General features: G+C 44.3%; 3 protein-coding genes across 3 annotated transcripts in view; all 3 read left to right on the top strand.

Annotated features, from left to right (window-relative positions):
- Window positions 1-20574, top strand: part of LOC309563992 (uncharacterized protein) — a gene marked incomplete at both ends in the record, with an annotated part of 79298 nt that extends 58724 nt beyond the window's left edge. The window contains 3 exons of the mRNA XM_082268620.1: window positions 1820-1952; window positions 7534-8819; window positions 19444-20574. Of these exons, the coding sequence (XP_082124746.1) occupies window positions 1820-1952; window positions 7534-8819; window positions 19444-20574 (2550 nt within the window). The remainder of the gene's footprint in view (window positions 1-1819; window positions 1953-7533; window positions 8820-19443) is intronic.
- The window catches only part of LOC309562915 (uncharacterized protein), a 523709-nt gene that overhangs the window by 12083 nt on the left and 491027 nt on the right, over window positions 1-20599 (top strand). The window lies entirely within an intron of this gene.
- Window positions 1-20599, top strand: part of LOC309564458 (uncharacterized protein) — a 1566033-nt gene that overhangs the window by 1463463 nt on the left and 81971 nt on the right. The window lies entirely within an intron of this gene.

Raw genomic sequence — 20599 nt, 5'->3', positions numbered from 1 at the left:
GGAACTATCAGGAAGACTGGCGGAAGCAGAACACACAGATCAGACCTGACCAAACAATTGAGAGACAGCTCTCTCCTCAGTCAGCTTCTCATGAGCATCAGGTTGCCCACATGAGGCCTCCACATGGCAACCTGTGCCTGAGAGGGCAGCGTGCCCCCCTCAGGCTGGACTAATCCACTCTGGGACAAGGCCCAGAACTCACTCAGAGTGCTCACATCAGAGCTTGCCTCTCTAGGATAGGCTGGGGCTGTATCAATATTCCTGCTACCTTTTGCATAGCTCCACACCTATCATCCAGAAGCTTCTCAGGTTGCCTGGATGCAGAGGGAACTATCAGGAAGACTGGCGGAAGCAGAACACACAGATCAGACCTGACTAAACAATTGAGAGACAGCTCTCTCCTCAGTCAGCTTCTCATGAGCATAAGGTTGCCCACATGAGGCCTCCACATGGCAACCTGTGCCTGAGAGGGCAGCGTGCCCCCCTCAGGCTGGACTAATCCACTCTGGGACAAGGCCCAGAACTCACTCAGAGTGCTCACTTCAGAGCTTGCCTCTCTAGGATAGGCTGGGGCTGTATCAATATTGCTGCTGCCTTTTGCATAGCTCCACACCTATCATCCAGAAGCTTCTCAGGTTCGCTGGATGCAGAGGGAACTATCAGGAAGACTGGCGGAAGCAGAACACACAGATCAGACCTGACTAAACAATTGAGAGACAGCTCTCTCCTCAGTCAGCTTCTCATGAGCATCAGGTTGCCCACATGAGGCCTCCACATGAGGTGTGTCGGAAGGAAATCCTTCCGGCCGTTACTGTGGACGGTGATTACCACAGATGCCAGCCTGTCGGGCTGCGGTGGCGTCCTGGGCAACCTGTCTGCCCAGGGCATTTGGTCGGAGGAGGAATCCTCCCTTCCGATAAACATATTGGAATTGAGAGCTATCAGGCTGTGCCTGCTCCATTGGTCGGATCGTCTTCAGGGCCGTCCTGTACGGGATGCGCGATCCTCTGGCAGATGCCTCGGATGCGCTGGTGGTGCCTTGGCATCAGTATCATCTGATATATGCCTTTCCTCCAATTCAGTTGTTGTCCAGGTTCCTTCGCAGGTTGGCCTCGGAACAAACACTGGTGATTCTGGTGGCGCCGGACTGGCCACGCCGGTCCTGGTACGCGGACATCATTCACCTGGCCGTCGAGCCTCCATGGCGGCTGCCGATGGACATCGGACATCGTTCACCTGGCCGTCGAGCCTCCATGGCGGCTAATCCACTCTGGGACAAGGCCCAGACCTCAGAGTGCTCACTTCAGAGCTTGCCTCTCTAGGATAGACTGGGGCTGTATCAATATTCATGCTGCCATTTGCATAGCTCCACACCTATCATCCAGAAGCTTCTCAGGTTGCCTGGATGCAGAGGGAACTATCAGGAAGACTGGCGGAAGCAAAACACACAGATCAGACCTGACTAAACAATTGCAGGTTCACTGAGCCAAACCATGCTTTAACCTAGACCAGGGGGTCTCCAAACTTTGGCCTTCCAGTTGTTCAGGAACTACACTTCCCATCATGCCTAGTGATGTCAGAGTTTTTACATTGCCCCATGGGACGTGTAGTTCCGCAACAGCTGGAGGGCCGTAGTTTGGAGATCCCTGACCTAGACCAACATTACAGCCACGCAATGTGATAACTAAATTAACCAAATCAAACACTGACACCTACCTAACTATCCCAGCACCTACCTTGGAGGGTGCAACATCTATGATCTGACATCATAAATACTTCTATGTTACAGATGTTATTTGCTGTCATTCTGTTGGTTTAGGTCGAAGATCTGATTATGAAAGTTGAGGATGAAGAAGATGAGACGTATGGGAGGGATGAGCGGCAATATACGGAGTTGTCTGGAATGACGAGGACATTCATAGAGGAGGACACTCCTACAGAGATCAGCACAGGTGACCCATAATATATTCTTCTCTTATCTCTGCTCTGTTACCGCATAATTCATACCAGTCCCTTTAGGTCCGATGGGACCCGTGTCATAGGAAACAGTCTTAGGGTATGGAATGCATCAAGAAAAAAGCATGGGGAACCTTCTCAAAAATCCATACAAGACCCTGAACCAAGCATGCAGCCAGGCTGGCCAGGAAAGGGGGGGAACAAGCGTGCATTCTCTCCCCTCCAGAGCAATTCCGGGCCCCCGGTATCCAGCTCAGCTCTTTGGGCGTATTATGTAGGTCCAAAGAGTGAACCTTTAATCACAAGATGATGGTGGCAGTAGTGGGTTTTGTAGAGCCGGCTCTCAGGTTCAAAGTGAAAGTGATGTCGTGGCTCCATAGCTGCCAACTACTTACACAGAGCCCCTCCCATGGTTTCTGGGCTTACCGACGTCCGGGACACATCCACCGGCGGGGGGGGGGGGGGAGACTGCAGTGAGACCAAGGCAAATCCATGCCTCCATCTCACATGCAAACCACGAAACCGGAAGTGGTGTCACTTCCGGGTTCAGATGCACCATTTCCAGGCACGTACAGCCAGAAGACACATCTAACCAAGCCAATCTGTGGTTGGTTAGATGGTGTGAAGGGCAGAGAAGACATTTGGGGTCAATTAGACCCCTAATGTCTCCATAAAGAGTACCTGTCACCTGCCCATTGACATCACATAGGGGTTAAATAAGTGGTGTTACTTCCGGGTTCAGATGCATCATTTACAGGCACGTACAGCCAGAAGACTCATCTAACCAAGCCAATCTGTGGTTGGTTAGATGGTGTGAAGGGTAGAGAAGACATTTGGGGTCAATTAGACCCCTAATGTCTAGATAAAGAGTACCTGTCACCTGCCCATTGACATCACATAGGGGTTTAATAAGTGGTGTCACTTCCGGGTTCAGATTCACCATTTCCAGGCACGTACAGCCAGAAGACACATCTAACCAAGCCAATCTGTGGTTGGTTAGATGGTGTGAAGGGCAGAGAAGACATTGGGGTCAATTAGACACCCTAATGTCTCCATAAAGAGAACCCGTCACCTGCCCATTGACATCACATAGGGGTTTAATAACCCCTTGTGATAGCAATTACGTAAAAAAAAAAAAATACATAAATAAATAAAAGAAAAAAAAATAAAATTATAAAACATTATCAAGTATCTATTTCCTCGATGCAACCTCGTCTTTTATATTTTAACCCAAAAAATGGGTATTATATGGTGTGTTTCAAACTAAAATGAATTTAATTATATTTATTTTCCCCCAAAAAATTGTGTTTAATAACCCCTTGTGATAGCAACCACGTAAAAAAAAAAAAAAAATAAATAAATAAATAAAAGGAAAAAAATAAATAAATAAAATGATAATAAATTATATTAAAATTAAAAAAAAAAAAATTGCCAAAACCCCCATTGCCCCATGAACGCATTATTTTAATAAAAAAAAAAAAATGGTTATTATATGGTGTGGTTTCGAACTAGAATTAATTTAATTATATTTTTTTTTCCAAAAAAATTGCATTTAATAGCCCCTTGTGATAGCAATCATGTAAAAAAATAAATAAATAAATAAATAAAAGGAAAAAAATAAATAAATAAACATGGAATGTTGGGTATCTATTCATGCGATGCAACCTCATCCCTTATATTTTAACCCCAAAAAAATGGGTATTATATGGTGTGGTTTCAAACTAAAATTCATTTAATTATATTTTTTTTTCCAAAAAAAATTTGCGTTTAATAACCCCTTGTGATAGCAACCACGTAAAAAATAAATAAATAAAAGAAAAAAATAAATAAATAAACATGGAATGTTGGGTATCTATTTCCTCGATGCAACCTCGTCTTTTATATTTTAACCCAAAAAATGGGTATTGTATGGTGTGGTTTCAAACTAAAATTAATTTAATTATATTTTTTTTCCCAAAAAAATTTGCGTTTAATAACCCCTTGTAAAAGCAACCACGTAAAAAAATAAATAAATAAATAAAAGGGAACAAATAAATAAATAAATAAAAGGAAAAAAAAATAAATAAAATGATAAAACATTATATAAAAATAAAAAAAATTGCCAAAACCCCCATTGCCCCACGAACGTACGCCCAGGGTGCGTACGTATAAGTAAACCTTGATCGCACCACACATGTGACATATCGCCGCGAACGTCAAGCGTTAGAACAAGAATTCTAGCACAAGAGCTCCTAGTTACCTCTAAATTGAGGAGCTGTAACGGCTTTTAAAGCGGGATTTTTGGGCACCAGCATGTTTGGCGGTATCGCGGGTGCACGGAATTTCTAAAACTTGGAATGTTGGGTATCTATTTACGTGATGCAACCTCGTTTTTTATGTGGTAACCAAAAAATGGGTATTTTATGGTGTGGTTTCGTACTAAAATGTATTTAATTATTTTTTTTTCCCAAAAAATTGCGTTTAATAACCTCTTGCCATAGCAACCACGTAAAAAATAAATAAATAAATAAATAAAAGGAAAAAAATAAATAAATAAAATAATAATAAATAATATTAAAATTTAAAAAAAAATTACAAAAACCCCCATTGCCCCACGAACGCATTATTTTAACCAGAAAAAAATGGGTATTATATGGTGAGGTTTCGTACTAAAATTAATGTAATTATATATTTTTTTCCAAAATATTTGCGTTTAATAACCCCTTGTGATAGCAATCACGTAAAACATAAATAAATAAATAAATAAATAAATAAATAAAAGGAAAAAAAAAAATAAATAAAATGATAATAAATTACATTAAAATAAAAAAAAATTGCCAAAACCCCTGTTGCCCCACCAACGCATTATTTTAACCAGAAAAAAATGGTTATTATATGGTATGGTTTTGAACTAAAATTGATTTAATTATATTTTTTTTTCCAAAAAATTCGGGTTTAATAACCCCTTGTGATAGCAATCACGTAAAAAATAAATAAATATATAAATAAATAAAAGGAAAAAAATAAAAATAAAACGATAATAAATTATTTAAAAAATTGCCAAAACCCCCGTTGCCCCACGAACGCATTATTTTAATAAAAAAAACAATGGGTATTATATGGTGTGGTTTCGAACTAAAATTAATTTAATTCTTTTTTTTTCCCAAAAAAATTGCGTTTAAAAACCTCTTGTTATAGAAATCACGTAAATAAATAAATAAATAAATAAAAGGAAAAAAATAAATAAATAAAACGATAATAAATTATATTAAAATAAAAAAAAAATTGCCAAAACCCCCGTTGCCCCACAAACTCATTATTTGAACCAAAAAAACAATGGGTATTATATGGTGTGGTTTCGAACTAAAATTAATTTAATTATATATTTTTTTTCTAGGTTGCGCAAATATCACGTGAAACAAACATTTTCAACTATCACCTTTTTTTTATTCTACAGGGCCTCTGCTTTCATAAAATGTATGTTTTATGTAACTTTATTGGCAAAAATTTGTATTTTTACATGTATACGACAAAAAAAAAAAAAAAAAAATTGCTGGGGAGCCGAACTGGTTAAAGAACCTTCCTTGGCCCAATATTGGTGAAGAGTCCCACAACCCCCTTATGTACAATACAGGAGCATCTCATAAAATTGGAATATTTTCAAAAAAATTAATTTTTTTTCAGTAATTCGATTCAAAAAGGTAAACTCGTATATTTTATATAGATGTCCCACATGGAAGAAAAATATATTTAAAATATATTTTAAAAAAAACATTTTTTATTTTTCCCAAATATATTGGAAATATATTTTTCTTCCATATGGGGTGTTACACACAGAGTGAACATTTGAATTATAATTTAATGTAGTATATAAATATAATAATTTATAATAATATATAATTATAATTATAATTGGAATTCTAATTTTCTCAAAAAATTAGAATTTTCCATAAGACCAATAAAAAAAGGATATTTAATACGGAAATGTTGTCTTAGTGAAAAGTCTGTCCATGTACAGTATAGGATGCACTCAATACTTGGTCGGGGCTCCTTTTGCATGAATTACGGCATCAATGCGGCGTGGCATGGAGGCGATCAGCCTGTGGCACTGCTGAGGTGTTATGGAACCGAAGGCCGCTATCAAAGCAACCTGGGCTTCCATAACCCCTCAGCAGTGCCACAGGCTGATCGCCTCCATGCCACGCCGCATTGATGACATAATTCATGCAAAAGGAGCCCCGACCAAGTATTGAGTGCATCCTATACTGTACATGGACAGACTTCTCACTAAGACAACATTTCTGTATTATAAATTCTTTTTTTTTTGGTCTTAGGTAATATTCTAACTTTGGGGTGTCACTCGCTGTAAGCCGTAATCATCAAAATTAAAAGAAAGAAATGCTTGAAATATATCACTCTATATAAAATATATACGTTTTTAATTGAATTACTGAAATAAATTCATTTTTTGATGATATTCTAATTTTACGAGGAGAGGTTGGTCCCTCTTCTTCCAGCAGACTTATAGCTAAATGTCACCATAAAACTCTATTACCAATCTTGTTGGGATGAAAAGTAAGGAGTAACATGGAGACTGAAACTCATCCCCAAGAGGAACTACCACTACAAACTTCCCTGTGCTGCATATCACGTGAAGCCTAGGCCTATGGTAAAGGGTCTTCAAGTCAGAACTTTGAACCTCTTGTTTATCGGAGATCACATGACCCAGTGCCTAGGCCTATGGTCACTTTTTCTATGGTAAAAGGATCTTCAAGTCAGAACTTTGAACCTCTTGGTTATTGGAGATCACATGACCCAGTGCCTAGGCCTATGGTCACTTGTTCTTTTGTAAAGAGTCTTCAAGTCTGAACTTTGACCCTCTTGTTTATCGGAGATCACATGACCCAGTGCCTAGGCCTATGGTCACTTGTTCTATGGTAAAGGGTCTTCAAGTCTGAACTTTGACCCTCTTGTTTATCGGAGATCACATGACCCAGTGCCTAGGCCTATGGTCACTTGTTCTATGGTAAAGGGTCTTCAAGTCTGAACTTTGACCCTCTTGTTTATCGGAGATCACATGACCCAGTGCCTAGGCCTATGGTCACTTGTTCTATGGTAAAGGGTCTTCAAGTCTGAACTTTGACCCTCTTGTTTATCGGAGATCACATGACCCAGTGCCTAGGCCTATGGTCACTTGTTCTATGGTAAAGGGTCTTCAAGTCTGAACTGTGACCCTCTTGTTTATCAGAGATCACATGACCCAGTGCCTAGGCCTATGGTCACTTGTTCTATGGTAAAAGGGTCTTCAAGTCTGAACTTTGACCCTCTTGTTTATCAGAGATCACATGACCCAGTGCCTAGGCTTGTGGTTGTGTAAAGAGCATGGACCTCCCATGGTTCCTGCTCTTCTGACAAGGCTGTGTAAATGTAGAAGTGATCTGGGAGGAGGACCAAAGCCCCTTTGACTGAAGAGGGGAAGAGTCCCAGCTGGTTGAGAAGAACATCTGCTCACTCATATCTACCTGATCCAGATGGAATCTTGATGGAAGTGAACTAACCCTCTCAGATCTATTGATGATGTTTTTTATATTTTTACAGGACACGCCATGGAGAAACCCTCAAAGGATCATCTCACTTTTTCTCCATATTGTATAATGGAAAATGAAGACATCACATGGGATTGTGCCGGAGAAAAGTCAATGAGCTCACATATGGACGGTAGACTTTACAGTATGGGACCATGGAATCCTTCTGGCTCTGGGCAACCTGGTGCCGGAGTTCAGGAAGAAAATAATTATTCCTATCCTGATTGTGGGGAAAGTTTTCGCTCTGAATTAAGTCTTACCGTACCTAAGAGATCCCGCACTGGCGGAAAGATTTATTCCTGCCCTGAATGCGGGAAATGTTTTTCGCAGAAGCACCTCGTTTCCAGACATCTGAGGCTACACACAGGCGAGAAACCGTATTCCTGCCCCGAGTGCGGGAAAAGTTATCGACATAAATCGGTACTTGTCATACATCAAAGATCTCACACGGGGGAGAAGCCGTATTCCTGCCTAGAGTGCGGGAAAAGTTTCTCGAGGAAAACAGAACTCGTTAAACATCAAAGATCCCACACGGGCGAGAAGCCGTATACCTGCCCCGAGTGCGGCAAATGTTATACGCAGAAATCGGTACTTGTTATACATTTAAGATCCCACACGGGGGAGAAGCCGTATTCCTGCCCTGAGTGCGGGGATTGTTTTTCACAGAAATCAGAACTTGTTAAACATCAAATATCTCACACGGGGGAGAAGCCGTTTTCCTGCCCTGACTGCGGAAAATGTTATACACATAAATCAGTGCTTATTATACATCAGAGATCTCACACGGGGGAGAAGCCTTATTCCTGTCCAGAATGCGGCAAATGTTTTTCACAGAAGTCAAACCTTGTAAAACATCAAAGATATCACACGGGGGAGAAGCTGTACTCCTGCTCCGAGTGCGGGAAATGTTTTTCGGAGCAGTGCAGACTTGCCAGGCATCAGAGCTCTCACACTGGCGAGAAGCCGTATGGCTGTCCAGTGTGTGAGAAATGTTATATAAATAAATCAGACCTTGTTATACATCTAAGATCTCACACGGGGGAGAAGCCGTATTCCTGTCCCGAGTGCGGGAAATGTTATACAGAGAGCTCCAGTCTTTCCAAACATCGGAGAACTCACAGTGGTGAGAAGCCGCACGCCTGTCTAGTGTGCGGTAAATGTTATATGCATAAAACAAACCTTGTTGTACATCAAAAATCTCACACAGGAGAGAGGCCCTTTTCCTGCCCTGAGTGCGGGAAATGTTTTTCACAGAAGTCTTATCTTACTAAACATCTGAGAACCCACAAAACCCTTGAGGTGTATTAGTGTTCTGAGTGTGGGAAATGGCTTCTATATTGTGCCATACATCGGAGATCTCACACTTGGAAGAAGCACACCTTGATTTACACCTCAGAAAACACGTGGCTGAGCGCTCCTCTGATCTTCATCATGGAAGAAACACTTTATAAGGAAATCGGAGATCACTAAAGACTTTAAAGTTCTGTCTGGCCTACTTTGCTAGGAGAGAGAAGGAGGGGTGTCACTGCTGGTTGGGTCCCTCTAGGAGAAAGAAGGGGAAATGTCACTGCTGGTAGGGTCCCTCTAGGAGAGAGAAGGAGGGGTGTCACTGCTGGTTGGGGTTCCTCTAGGAGAGAGAAGGAGGGGGTGTCACTGCTGGTTGGGTCCCTCTAGGAGAGAGGAGGAGGGGGTGTCACTGCTGGTTGGGTCCCTCTAGGAGAAAGGAGGAGGGGATGTCACTGCTGGTTGGGTCCCTCTATGAGAGAGAAGAAGGAGGTGTCACTGCTGGTTGGGTCCCTCTAGGAGAGAGAAGGGGAAATCACACTGCTGGTTGGGTCCCTCTAGGAGAGAGAAGGAGGAGGGGGTGTCACTGCTGGTTGGGTCCCTCTAGGAGAGAGGAGGAGGGGGTGTCACTGCTGGTTGGGTCCCTTTAGGAGAGAGAAGGAGGGGGTGTCACTGCTGGTTGGGTCCCTCTAGGAGAGAGAAGGATGGGGTGTCACTGCTGGTTGAGTCCCTCTAGGAGAGAGAGAAGGAGGGGGTGTTACTGCTGGTTTGGCCCCTCTAGGAGAGAGAAGGGGGGGGGGGTCACTGCTGTTTGGTTCCCTCTAGGAGAGAGAAGGAGGGGTGTCACTGCTGGTTGGGTCCCTCTAGGAGAGAGAAGGAGGGGGTGTTACTGCTGGTTTGGCCCCTCTAGGAGAGAGAAGGAGGGGTGTCACTGCTGGTTGGGTCCCTCTAGGAGAGAGAAGGAGGGGGTGTCACTGCTAATTGGGTCCCTCTAGGAGAGAGAAGGAGGGGCTGTCACTGCTAATTGGGTCCCTCTAGGAGAGAGAAGGAGGGGGTGTCACCGCTGGTTGGGTCCCTCTAGGAGAGAGAAGGAGGGGGTGTCACTGTTGGTTGGGTCCCTCTAGGAGAGAGAAGGAGGGGGTGTCACTGGTGGTTGGTCCCTCCCTCTAGGAGAGAGAAGGAGGGGGTGTCACTGCTGGTTGGGTCCCTCTAGGAGAGAGAAGGAGGAGGTGTCACTGGTGGTTGGGTCCCTCCCTCTAGGAAAGAGAAGGAGGGGGTGTCACTGGTGGTTGGCTCTCTCCCTCTAGGAGAGAGAAGGAGGGGGTGTCACTGCTGGTTGGGTCCCTCTAGGAGAGCGAAGGAGGGGGTGTCACTGCTGGTTGGGTCCCTCTAGGAGAGAGAAGGAGGAGGTGTCACTGGTGGTTGGGTCCCTCTAGGATAGAGAAGGAGGAGGTGTCACTGCTGGTTGGGTCCCTCTAGGAGAGAGAAGGAGGAAGGTGTCACTGCTGGTTGGGTCCCTCTAGGAGAGAGAAGGAGAGGGTGTCACTGCTGGTTGGGTCACTCTAGGAGAGAGAAGGAGGGGGTGTCACTGCTGGTTGGGTCACTCTAGGAGAGAGAAGGAGGGGGTGTCACTGCTGGTTGGGTCCCTCTCTCCTGTAGAAGCCTCAAAGGAAGACATCATGGTGAGAGAGGAGCTAGACATTGCTTGTGGATGAAGAGAAGGGGAGATCAGACTACGTGAAAGGACTGATTATTTCAGTGCAGGAGTTATCAGCCTGCAAAGGTAGCTTCATTTGCTTAAAGAGTGCCACTTGCTGGCTGGAAAATATGACATTTTCTTATGTAACATTTCATATTTAGCTGATAAAAGTGCAAACGTATTAACACATTTTTTTATTGCATGAAACAAATGTAGATTAAATAGTTCCATTCATAGACCCATAATATTCTTTGTAGGTTGATGGACAAAAGTCTGCATTCAGATTTGTATGATGAAATGTTCTTTTCTTTTCCTTTTTCTAACACTACAAGTAAGGCCCATCGTGTAGATTTTAGTTTTAGTCTTAATATTGTGTCTTAGTAATTTGGTTTTACCAGCTTGTGCTTGTTGGAACAGCCAACTCTCCCCCTTCTCATGAATCTCAGGACATCTGTAGTAGACTCCAATGATAAGTCCATCAGTTCATAGATCCAACTATCATTCCACCCGTAATTCCTCTTCCGCACCATCACCACCTCCAACCACGAGATCATCTTTCTTCTTCACTTTCACATCACATCTTACACAGAGAACCCCCTGCCATATTTTCTATGTCCCGTGTCCCTCTTGACAAGAGGATCAGCATGAATACAAACAGCCCAGTCTTGTGAGGAGTCAAGCCGTGTTTCTGAAATACCAACTCCATTCTCCTTCCCATCTATCATTCCACCTGTAATTTCTCCTCCAGAACCTCCAACCTCAAGATCATCTTTCTTTCTCACTTTCACATCACATCTTACATAGAGAAACCCCCCCTCCATCTTTTCTATGTCCCGTGTCCCTCTAAACAAGAGGATCAGCATGAATACCAACAGCCCAGTCTTGTGAGGAGTCAAGCCATGTTTCCGGAACATCAACTCTATTCTCATCACTGAAAACATCAGCATCTCCCATTCTGTTCGGGAAGGTTGCTGGCTTTTGCTGGGTCCAGCAAACATGGGCAGGAACAGTATATCACCTTCACGTCACACTGGGCAAATAATTTAGTGGCTGAGAAAGATGCAAAATTTGGGCTGGTGGTGCCACTCAATGTCCTGCGGCTTGATGATGGTAATAGCATGGTCACCTCTCCCACATTTTCAATAGCTTTAGGCAATGACTCATCAGAACCACCAGCCTCCCTAAAGCATTACCGAGCCTATGCAACGTCCCAAGCAAAATGCTGTAATTCTGATCTGCAGCTGGAATGCCTTGAGGACAGGAGCTACACTGTACCATCGACTCTGAAGGCTAAATATTACTCTATGTAGTTGGTGTTCCAGAAACACGGCTTGATTCCTCGCAAGACGGGGCTGTTTTTATTCATGCTAAGCCTCCTCTTTAGAGGGACATGGGACATAGAAAAGATGGAGGGGGGGTTCTCTATGTTAGATGGGATCATGCTTTGCTGGTTTTTTTTTGCCTTCCTCTGGATCAACTGTGGGTATAGGATTGTATTTTTTTTTCCTTTTATTGGTTGAAGTAGATGAATTTTTTTCAACCTGACTAACTATATAACTATGGGGAAGTGAGAAAGAAAGATGATCTTGTGGTTGGAGATGTGGTTGGTGCTCCAAAAGCATGGCTTGACTCCTCACAAGACTGGGCTGTTTGTAGTCATGCTGATCCTCTTGTTTTGAGGGACACGGGACATAGGAACGATGGAGGGAGGTTTCTCCATGTTAGATTTGATGTGAAAGTGAGGAAGAAAGATGATCTTGTGGTTGGAGATATGGTTTGTGTTCCAGAAACACGGCTTGACTCATCACAAGATTGGGCTATTAGTATTCATGCTGATCCTATTGTTTAGAGGGACACGGGACATAGGAACGATGGAGGGAGGTTTCTCCATGTTAAATGTGATGTGGAAGTGAGGAAGAAAGATGATTTGTGGTTGGAGATGTGATTGGTGTTCCAGAAACACGGCTTGACTCATCACAAGACTGGGCTGTTTGTATTCATACTGGTCCTCTTGTTTAGAGGGACACGGGACATAGAAAAGATGGAGGGGGGTTTCTCTATGTTAGATGTGATGTGAAAGTCAGGAAGAAATATGATCTTGTTGTTGGAGGTGGTGATGGTGAAGAGGAGGAATTACGAGTGGAATGACAGATGGGTCTATGAACTGGTGGACAGGCAAGCGAGGAGGTCGCTGTCCTTTGGCTGTGAAATTTTTCACACAAGTATCTTTCTTGTAAGCAGGTGCTTGTGAGGTGCCATTAAATACATTTCTATGGTTGTATTCATTGCGATGTGTAGTTATACAGACAGTTACAGGCTGCCCGGGATGGGAAGGGATTAACCGTGTCTAGACTCTTTTTCCCTGGCTTTCTGAGTCCTGCCCCTGCTCTAAACCTCATAAATGTCAAGGGGGAGCTCAGAGCACTCTCTCTTCCAAATGGGATTTATAGAGGAAGACTGCTGAACCATGTAGCCCTGCTGGAGCACGTACCCCCCCACCCCTTCTGGGTCACCCTGCTGGGATTCTCCCTGGTCAAGAAACCTACCATCACTGGACTTTTACTGAATGGACTTTGCTTCTCTGGAAAAGTATGAGCCTGGGCAGCCTGCATTAGTTAGTTAGGGCTGGACTCTTTTTCATGTGTGCCGTGCTGTTGGACTGTGTTGCTGGATCTTCAGTAAAGCTGTTACCTCCTGTTTCAAGCCTGGTCTGCAGTTTTTTCAAAGGGGTGCATGATGGTACATGGTGTATCAGAAGAACAGGGCCTTACAAATGTAAGGCCACTACAAAGGGTTAACTCGGCAGGAGAGTCAGAGGAGGAATGTAGTTGCTACGGGTAACCAAGAACTGCTGGGAATGTTTAGCAGCCAGTCATAAACCATGGTACTTGGCGAAGGTGAGAGGCCCTCCACCCTCCTGGCGGGATGTTCCCCCAAAAGTATCTGGGATCGACCCTGTAGTACGGAGACCTCGTGTGCCTGGCCACATGGCACGGGAGAAAAAAAAAATAAGTGAGAGCATGTGTGGGGTTCATGCTTAACCCCATTCTGCCGCTAGGAGTCAGCTGGCAGAGTTACGTTGGACTGGTGGAGAGGGCATAGGCTCAGCCTTTTCTCTTATTTTGGGGGGTCCCCTGTTGTTGGTAGAGCTACCATGGAAAAACGTAAAGTAGAACTATAGGAACATTGTTTTATTTTTCAGTTCGGATAAAGGATGGTTATAACCCCAGTAAGGTTGTTTTTGCCATCTGTGTTCCATTGGGGAGATTTCCCTTCACTTCCTGTCCCATTGCCAAAACAGGAAGTGAGAGGAAATCGCTGCAAATTAAAGGGAATCCCTTGGGGACTTCCCCAGGTCACCAGAATTAGTGTCCCCATCGGAAGATTTCCCCTCTATTATTTATCTGGGGACAACCCAAGATTTGGGATTTTCTTTACCTTTCACTTTCAATGATAATGGGAAACAGGACAAATAGAGAGGGTTAATGTCCCTAATGGGCACAAAGACAGCAATACAAAACTGACAGGGGTTCTAATCCATCTACACTCTATCTGAAACTAAAACAAATAAATTGCCTTTGGTTATACTTTAAGTCAGGCTCCAGCAGACTTCAACAAAATGGCGGCTGTCTGCAAACAGACACCGATTATGCCATAGAGGCATCTTTGACTAATTCCCAGAAAGGACAAAACACGTCTGAGGAGTACTTTTACAGGTGAAAAACAGGACACATTTATGCAACAGGAAATCCGTGTCCTGTGTGCAGACGGCCACCATTTTGTTGAAATCTACTGAAGCCTTACAAGCCGATTCTGTCTGTCTTGCACCAGTCAATCCACTTGGATGTTGGGGGGTAGGTGCTCTGGACATCTGCTTATAATTATGGCAGTTGAAAAGGAGGGATGAAAATTGTACAGTAGTTGTACACTTAAATATCTGCTTGCCGTTCTTTTTCCTAGATTTCGACTTTCAGATCTAGTTCTTATTTTTTACGGCAGCATAACGCAAATATGCATCCTTCGGGTTCAAGTGGTTGTAGTGGGAGGATCTGCAGCTTGAGGCGTCACCCTGGTACCGGTTTTTAGAGCTTGCGGTCGGTTTTCTTGTAATACCAAACCCATGCAGCTAAGCAGCTGCTCGGTTGTTATTACAAGGAGCAGGAGGGGACATACCCCCCCCCCGCCGCCTTCCACGGCTCTGCCCAGGTCTCCCTTCCCATCGGGAGACCCAACCAACCAGCCGGAGACTCGAACAAAGCCGAAATAGGCTTTAACCACTTCCCACGAATTAACGTACCTGTACATTGGCATGGAGAAGTGGTTGTAGCGGGATGATCTGCAGCTGCTGGCATCACCCCGGTACCATTCTTTAGAGCCACCAGTCGGCTTTCAGAAGATAACAGCCAATGTGGCTCAGGAGCCACTCGACCGTTATCCCAGCGAGCGAGAGGGGACGCCCCCTCCCACCACCTTCCGCGGCTCTGCCCGGGTCTCCCATCCCACCGGGAGACCCAAGCAACCAGCCGCCACATCTGCCAGCTGCCTGGAGATCTGAACAAAGCCGGAATCGGTTTTAACCACTTCCTGCGAATCAACGTAACTATAAGTCGGTTCGGAGAAGTGGTTGTAGCGGAATGATCTGAAGCTGCAGGCATCACCCCGGTACCATTCTTTAGAGCCGGCGGTCGACTTTCAGAAGATAACAGCAGATGCAGCTCAGGTGTATCCCAGAGATTGGGAGGGAACGTCCCCCCCCTATTACCGCCTTCCTCCGCAGCTCTGCCCGGGTCTCCCGTCCCACCAGGAGACCCGAGCAACCAGCCGACACATCCGCCGGCTGATTGGAGTCCCAAACAAAGCCGGATTCGGCTTTTATTGGGTCTCCGATCATGTAACCCGGAAGCGGCGTCATGACGTCGCTTCCGGTTTACTCGCCGACTAACGGCGTCGAATTTTAAAAACTGCCAGTATTCAAAAATGTTGATTTCGGCATTTTGAATACATTGAAGTGCAGTGGAGGGATTTGGTGTCTTATAGACCCCCGATTCCTCCATAAAGAGTATCTGTCACTGCCTATTACTGCCACATTCCCCCCCTCCCCCGATTCCTCAGTAAAGAGTACCTGTCACTGCCTATTACTGCCACATTCCCCCCCCCCCCCCCTCCTTGGATGAATGAGGGCATCACAAGGCTTGCAAGCCCACATTGGAAAGGATTTCATCAAGGTCGATAGGTTTTTCTCTCCACATGAATGCCTTGCAATTAAAAATTGGAGGTAATTATGACCAAATCCATAGTCAATTTTTATTTCTCTCCTCCTTGGTGGGAGTGGAGATAACCCATCTATAAGGATATTCACACTACGAGGCGTTTCTCGAGGGCTGCAGTTCCTCTGAGCTCCACAAGGTGGTGATCTCACTTCTACCCAGACAGGAAGTCTCTATGGAAGACAGGAAGTCTCTATGGAAGACAGGTCAGGTATAAATAGGAAGTTCCGGGTGAGAGGTGAGTTTGTAGGAAGTAGAGAGGAGACATCGCTTGAACTGGCATTTAAGGAGGTAATAAGATCTTATTTTCTATGTACGCCCAGTAACCCCCTGTCATGTCCGTCCTCTTCCTCCGTAGTCACTGTGATGTCTTTTATCTCCAGCAGATGATGATACACACATATATTAAATAGATTATTACCTTTTTTTTATCCTAATCAAAGTTCATATGATAAGGACAAATATACCCGAATCTACATCTAAATTAACTCGCCGCCCCCCACACCTAATAACAGTTTTATCATCCGTTAGACTGATAAGTTGAAAAGGTCGTTGGTGAAAAAGTGACACAACTGAAGAAAATGTACCGGCCATTCCGTTCCATGGAGGAGTGGGAGTATTTAGAAGGACACAAGGATCTCTACAAGGACGTCATGATGGAGAATCAGCCGCCCCTCACATCACCGGGTAAGAGGAGACTTTATTGTAAAGGAGAGAGCAGTACGGAGGATCCACCTAGATCCCCCATCATCTGATAAACACATAGAAACAATGTATTCAGTCAGTGTGTGTGTTTCCTACAGATGGATCCAGTAATGGGAACCCACCAGAGAGATGTCCCCGTCCTCTGTATTCCCGGGATTCCACACAGGAAGGTCTCACCATCCCCCACCATCATCAGGTAGATGAGGAACAATCACTGATAGTATCATTAGGATCTGTACATTATCTGCATTGTTACCATTGATGTCATTTTTATTATATATTCAGAGTGGAAACCTGAGAGATTCTAAAGTTGAGGTTAAAGAAGAGATAAAAGAGGAGGATGATGAGGATGGGGTGATGGAGGAGTCAGCATTTCCAAAAGGACACAAAAATCTGTACCAGGACACCATGGAGGAGTCATCCAGCTACAGAAACCCACCAGAGAGATGTTCCCGTCCTCTGTATTCCCGGGATTCCACACAAGAAGGTCACACCATCCCTCACCATCATCAGGTAGATGAGGGGTATTGAATTAAAATTCGGTCAGTAAAACTTTATTTCAAGCAGAGGTCTGAATCTCATGTTTGTGCTATGACTCGGATCCTTCATATCAAAGCCCCCAACCCTTTAAATCGCAATTTCCCTTTACATTCCAGTGCCCACCTTTACATCACTGCCCCCTATGTATATCGCCGTTCCTCTATACATTACAGCCCCCTATAGATTACAGCACCGCTCTTTACATTGCATCCCCTTGCGGGAGGTGTAACAGGTCTGGATGGAGGGCAGGAGCTTTCCAACTTTTCCTAATAATTAGTGGTTGATTGGTCACTATAACCACCTTGTGTTCTAGCAAATAAACTTGAACTGTGGTGCTGCTCCTGCCCTCCATCCAGATTCGCCATCCCTCCCATCCTCTTCCCAGCTGTGAAGATGACAGCAGTTGCATGGGGAAGAGCGAACAAATAGGCACCTCAATGGCTTAGTTATGGCAGTCCAGATAGAATAGTTTGGGTCTGAACCGCGGTCCACCATTCGGGTAGATGATTAACAATCCTTAATAGTTATGATTTATACACAAGTGTGTCTGTTATAATTAATGTTTTATTATATGTTCAGAGTGGAAACTTTGGGGATTATAATATTGTGGTTAAAGAAGAGTATAAAGAGGAGGATGAGGAGTATGGAGTGATGGACGAGTATTCAGAAGGACACAAGGATATGATGGAGCCACCTAATACCAGGAACCTACCAGAGAGATGTCCCCGTCCTCTGTATTCCCGGGATTCCACACAGGAAGGTCACACCATCCCCCACCATCATCAGGTAGATGAGGAACAATCACTGATAGTATCATTAGGATCTGTGCATTATCTGCATTGTTACCATTGATGTCATTTTTATTATATATTCAGAGTGGAAAACTGAGAGATTCTAAAGCTGATTTTAAAGAAGAGATAAAAGAGGAGGATGAGGATGGGGTGATGGAGGAATCAGAGTTTTCAAAAGGATACAGAGATCTGTACCAGGACACCATGGAGGAGTCATCCAGCTACAGAAACCCACCAGAGAGATGTCCCCGTCCTCTGTATTCCCGGGATTCCATACGGGAAGGTCACACCATCCCTCACCATTATCAGGTAGATGAGGAATAATTATTGGTAGTTATGATTTATACACAAACGTTTTGTTACAATGAATGTTTTATTATTTATCCAAAAGAGAAATCTTGGGGTTTATAATATTGTTTCTAAGAAAGAACATAAAAAGGGGGATGAGGAGTATGGTGTGATGAAGGAGCTTTCTGAAGGACACAAGGATCTCTATAAGCATATCATGATGAAACCTAGTAACAGAGGATGTCCCCGTCCTCTGTATTCCCGGGATTCCACACAGGAAGGTCACACCATCCCTCACCATCATCAGGTGGGTGGAGTTGAGGGTCGGGGACATAAAGTGATTGGACACTCTGACATGTGGAGACGATGTGTGGACTCTACAAGATGATATTTTCTATGTGATCTCACATCATAAATACTTCTATGTTACAGATCTTATTTTCTGCCATTCTGTTGGTTTAGGGTGAAGATCTGATGAAGATGAAAGTTGAGGATGAAGAAGAAGAGGCGTATGTGAGGGATGATCAGCAATATATGGAGGAGGCTGGAATGACGAGGACATTCATAGAGGAGGACACTCCTACAGAGATCAGCACAGGTGACCCATAATATATTCTTCTCTTATCTCTACTCTGTTACTGCACACTGATTGGTCCAGAGTAGGGCGGGAGCTGAGTGACATCAGCCAATAATAGGTTGATAATGGTCACCTCCCTGTACTGATACCCGTCCTGGGGTTCAGCTGGCAGTATTAGGTTGTGTGTCACTCCTAGTTACAGTAGCATAGATATGAGAACACAGATTGAGCCTTTCTTAGGTTGGTCCCTCTTCTTCCAGGAGCCTTCTAGCTAAATGTTACCATAAAACTTTATTACCAGTCTTGTTGGGATGAAAAGTAAGGAGTAACATAAAGACGGAAACCTTTCTCTTTCCAGGAGAAAACACTGTTGCAAGCTCCCTCCAGTGCTGCATATCACCAGAAGCCTAGGCCTATGGTCACTTGTTCCATGGTAAAGGGTCTTTAAGCCTAAACGTTGACCCTCTTATCTATCGGAGATCACATGACCCAGTGCCTAGGCTTGTGGTTGTGTAAAGAGCATGGACCTCCCAGTCCCCATTGGTTCCTGCTCTTCTGACAAGGCTGTGTAAATGTAGAAGTGATCTGGGAGGAGGACCAAAGGCCCCTTTGACTGAAGAGGGGGGAGAGTCCCAGCTGGTTGGGACATCCACAGAGAACATCTGCTCACTCATATCTACCTGATCCAGATGGAATCTTGATGGAAGTGAACTAACCCTCTCATATCTATTGATGATGTTTTTATATTTTTCCAGGACACGCCATGGAGAAACCCTCAAAGGATCTTCTGACTTTATCTCCAGGTTGTAAAATGGAAGATGAGGACATCACAGGAGATTGCGGAGGAGAAAAGACAATGAGCTTAACTATGGATGGTGGACTTCACAGTGTGGATAGACCATGGAATCTCTCTGACTCTGAGCAACCTTTTACTGTGAGGGATGGAGCCGGAATTCAGGGGGAGGAGACATTTTCCTTTCCTAAATGTGCGGAAAGTTTTAGCTCAGAATTAAGTCTTTCTGTACATCAGAGATCTCACACGGGGGAGAAGCCGCATTGCTGCCCTGAGTGCGGGAAGTTTTTTTCACAGAAGTCCCATCTTACCCGACATCTCAGAATACACACGGGAGAGAAACCGTATTCCTGCCCCGATTGCGGAAAGCGTTTTTCGCATAAGTTCCATCTTTACACACATCAGAAGTCTCACACAGGCGAGAGGCCGTATTCCTGCACTGAGTGCGGGAAATGTTATACAAATAAATCAGTGCTTGTTATACATCAGAGATCTCACACGGGGGAGAAACCTCATTCTTGCCCTGAGTGTGGGAAATGTTTTACAAATAAATCAGACCTTGGTAAACATCAAAGAACTCACACAGGGGAGAAACTGTATCCCTGCCTTGAGTGCGGGAAATTGTTTTCAGAGATTTCCAGTCTTTCCAAACATCAAATGTCTCACACTGGCGAGAAGCCTCACGAGTGTCCAGAGTGCGGGAAATGTTATAAACACAAAGCAGACCTTGTTAAACATCAAAGATCCCACACAGGGGAGAAGCCGTATTCCTGCCCTGAGTGCGGGAAATGTTTTTCAGAGAGCTCCAGTCTTTCCAAACATCGGCGATCTCACACTGGCGAGAAGCCGCATGCATGTCTAGAGTGCGGGAGATGTTATATGCATAAAACAGACCTTGTGAAACATCAAAAATCTCACACGGGGCAAAAGCTGTTTTCCTGTAATGAGTGCGGGAAATGTTTTTCGGAGAAGTTCACCCTTTCCAGACATCAGAGGTCTCACACTGGCGAGAAGCCGTATGCCTGTCTAGAGTGCGGGAAATGTTATATGCATAAACCAAACCTTGTTAAGCATCAAAGATCTCACACAGGGGAGAGGACATTTCTCTGATAAGCGCAGTCTTTCTAGACATCAG

The sequence above is a fragment of the Pelophylax lessonae genome (assembly GCF_965119305.1).
Source record: "Pelophylax lessonae genome assembly, chromosome: 9".
Classification (NCBI taxonomy): domain Eukaryota; kingdom Metazoa; phylum Chordata; class Amphibia; order Anura; family Ranidae; genus Pelophylax; species Pelophylax lessonae.
The sequence above is the reverse complement of the archived record's forward strand: the minus strand, read 5'-3'. Positions and strand labels throughout refer to the sequence as shown.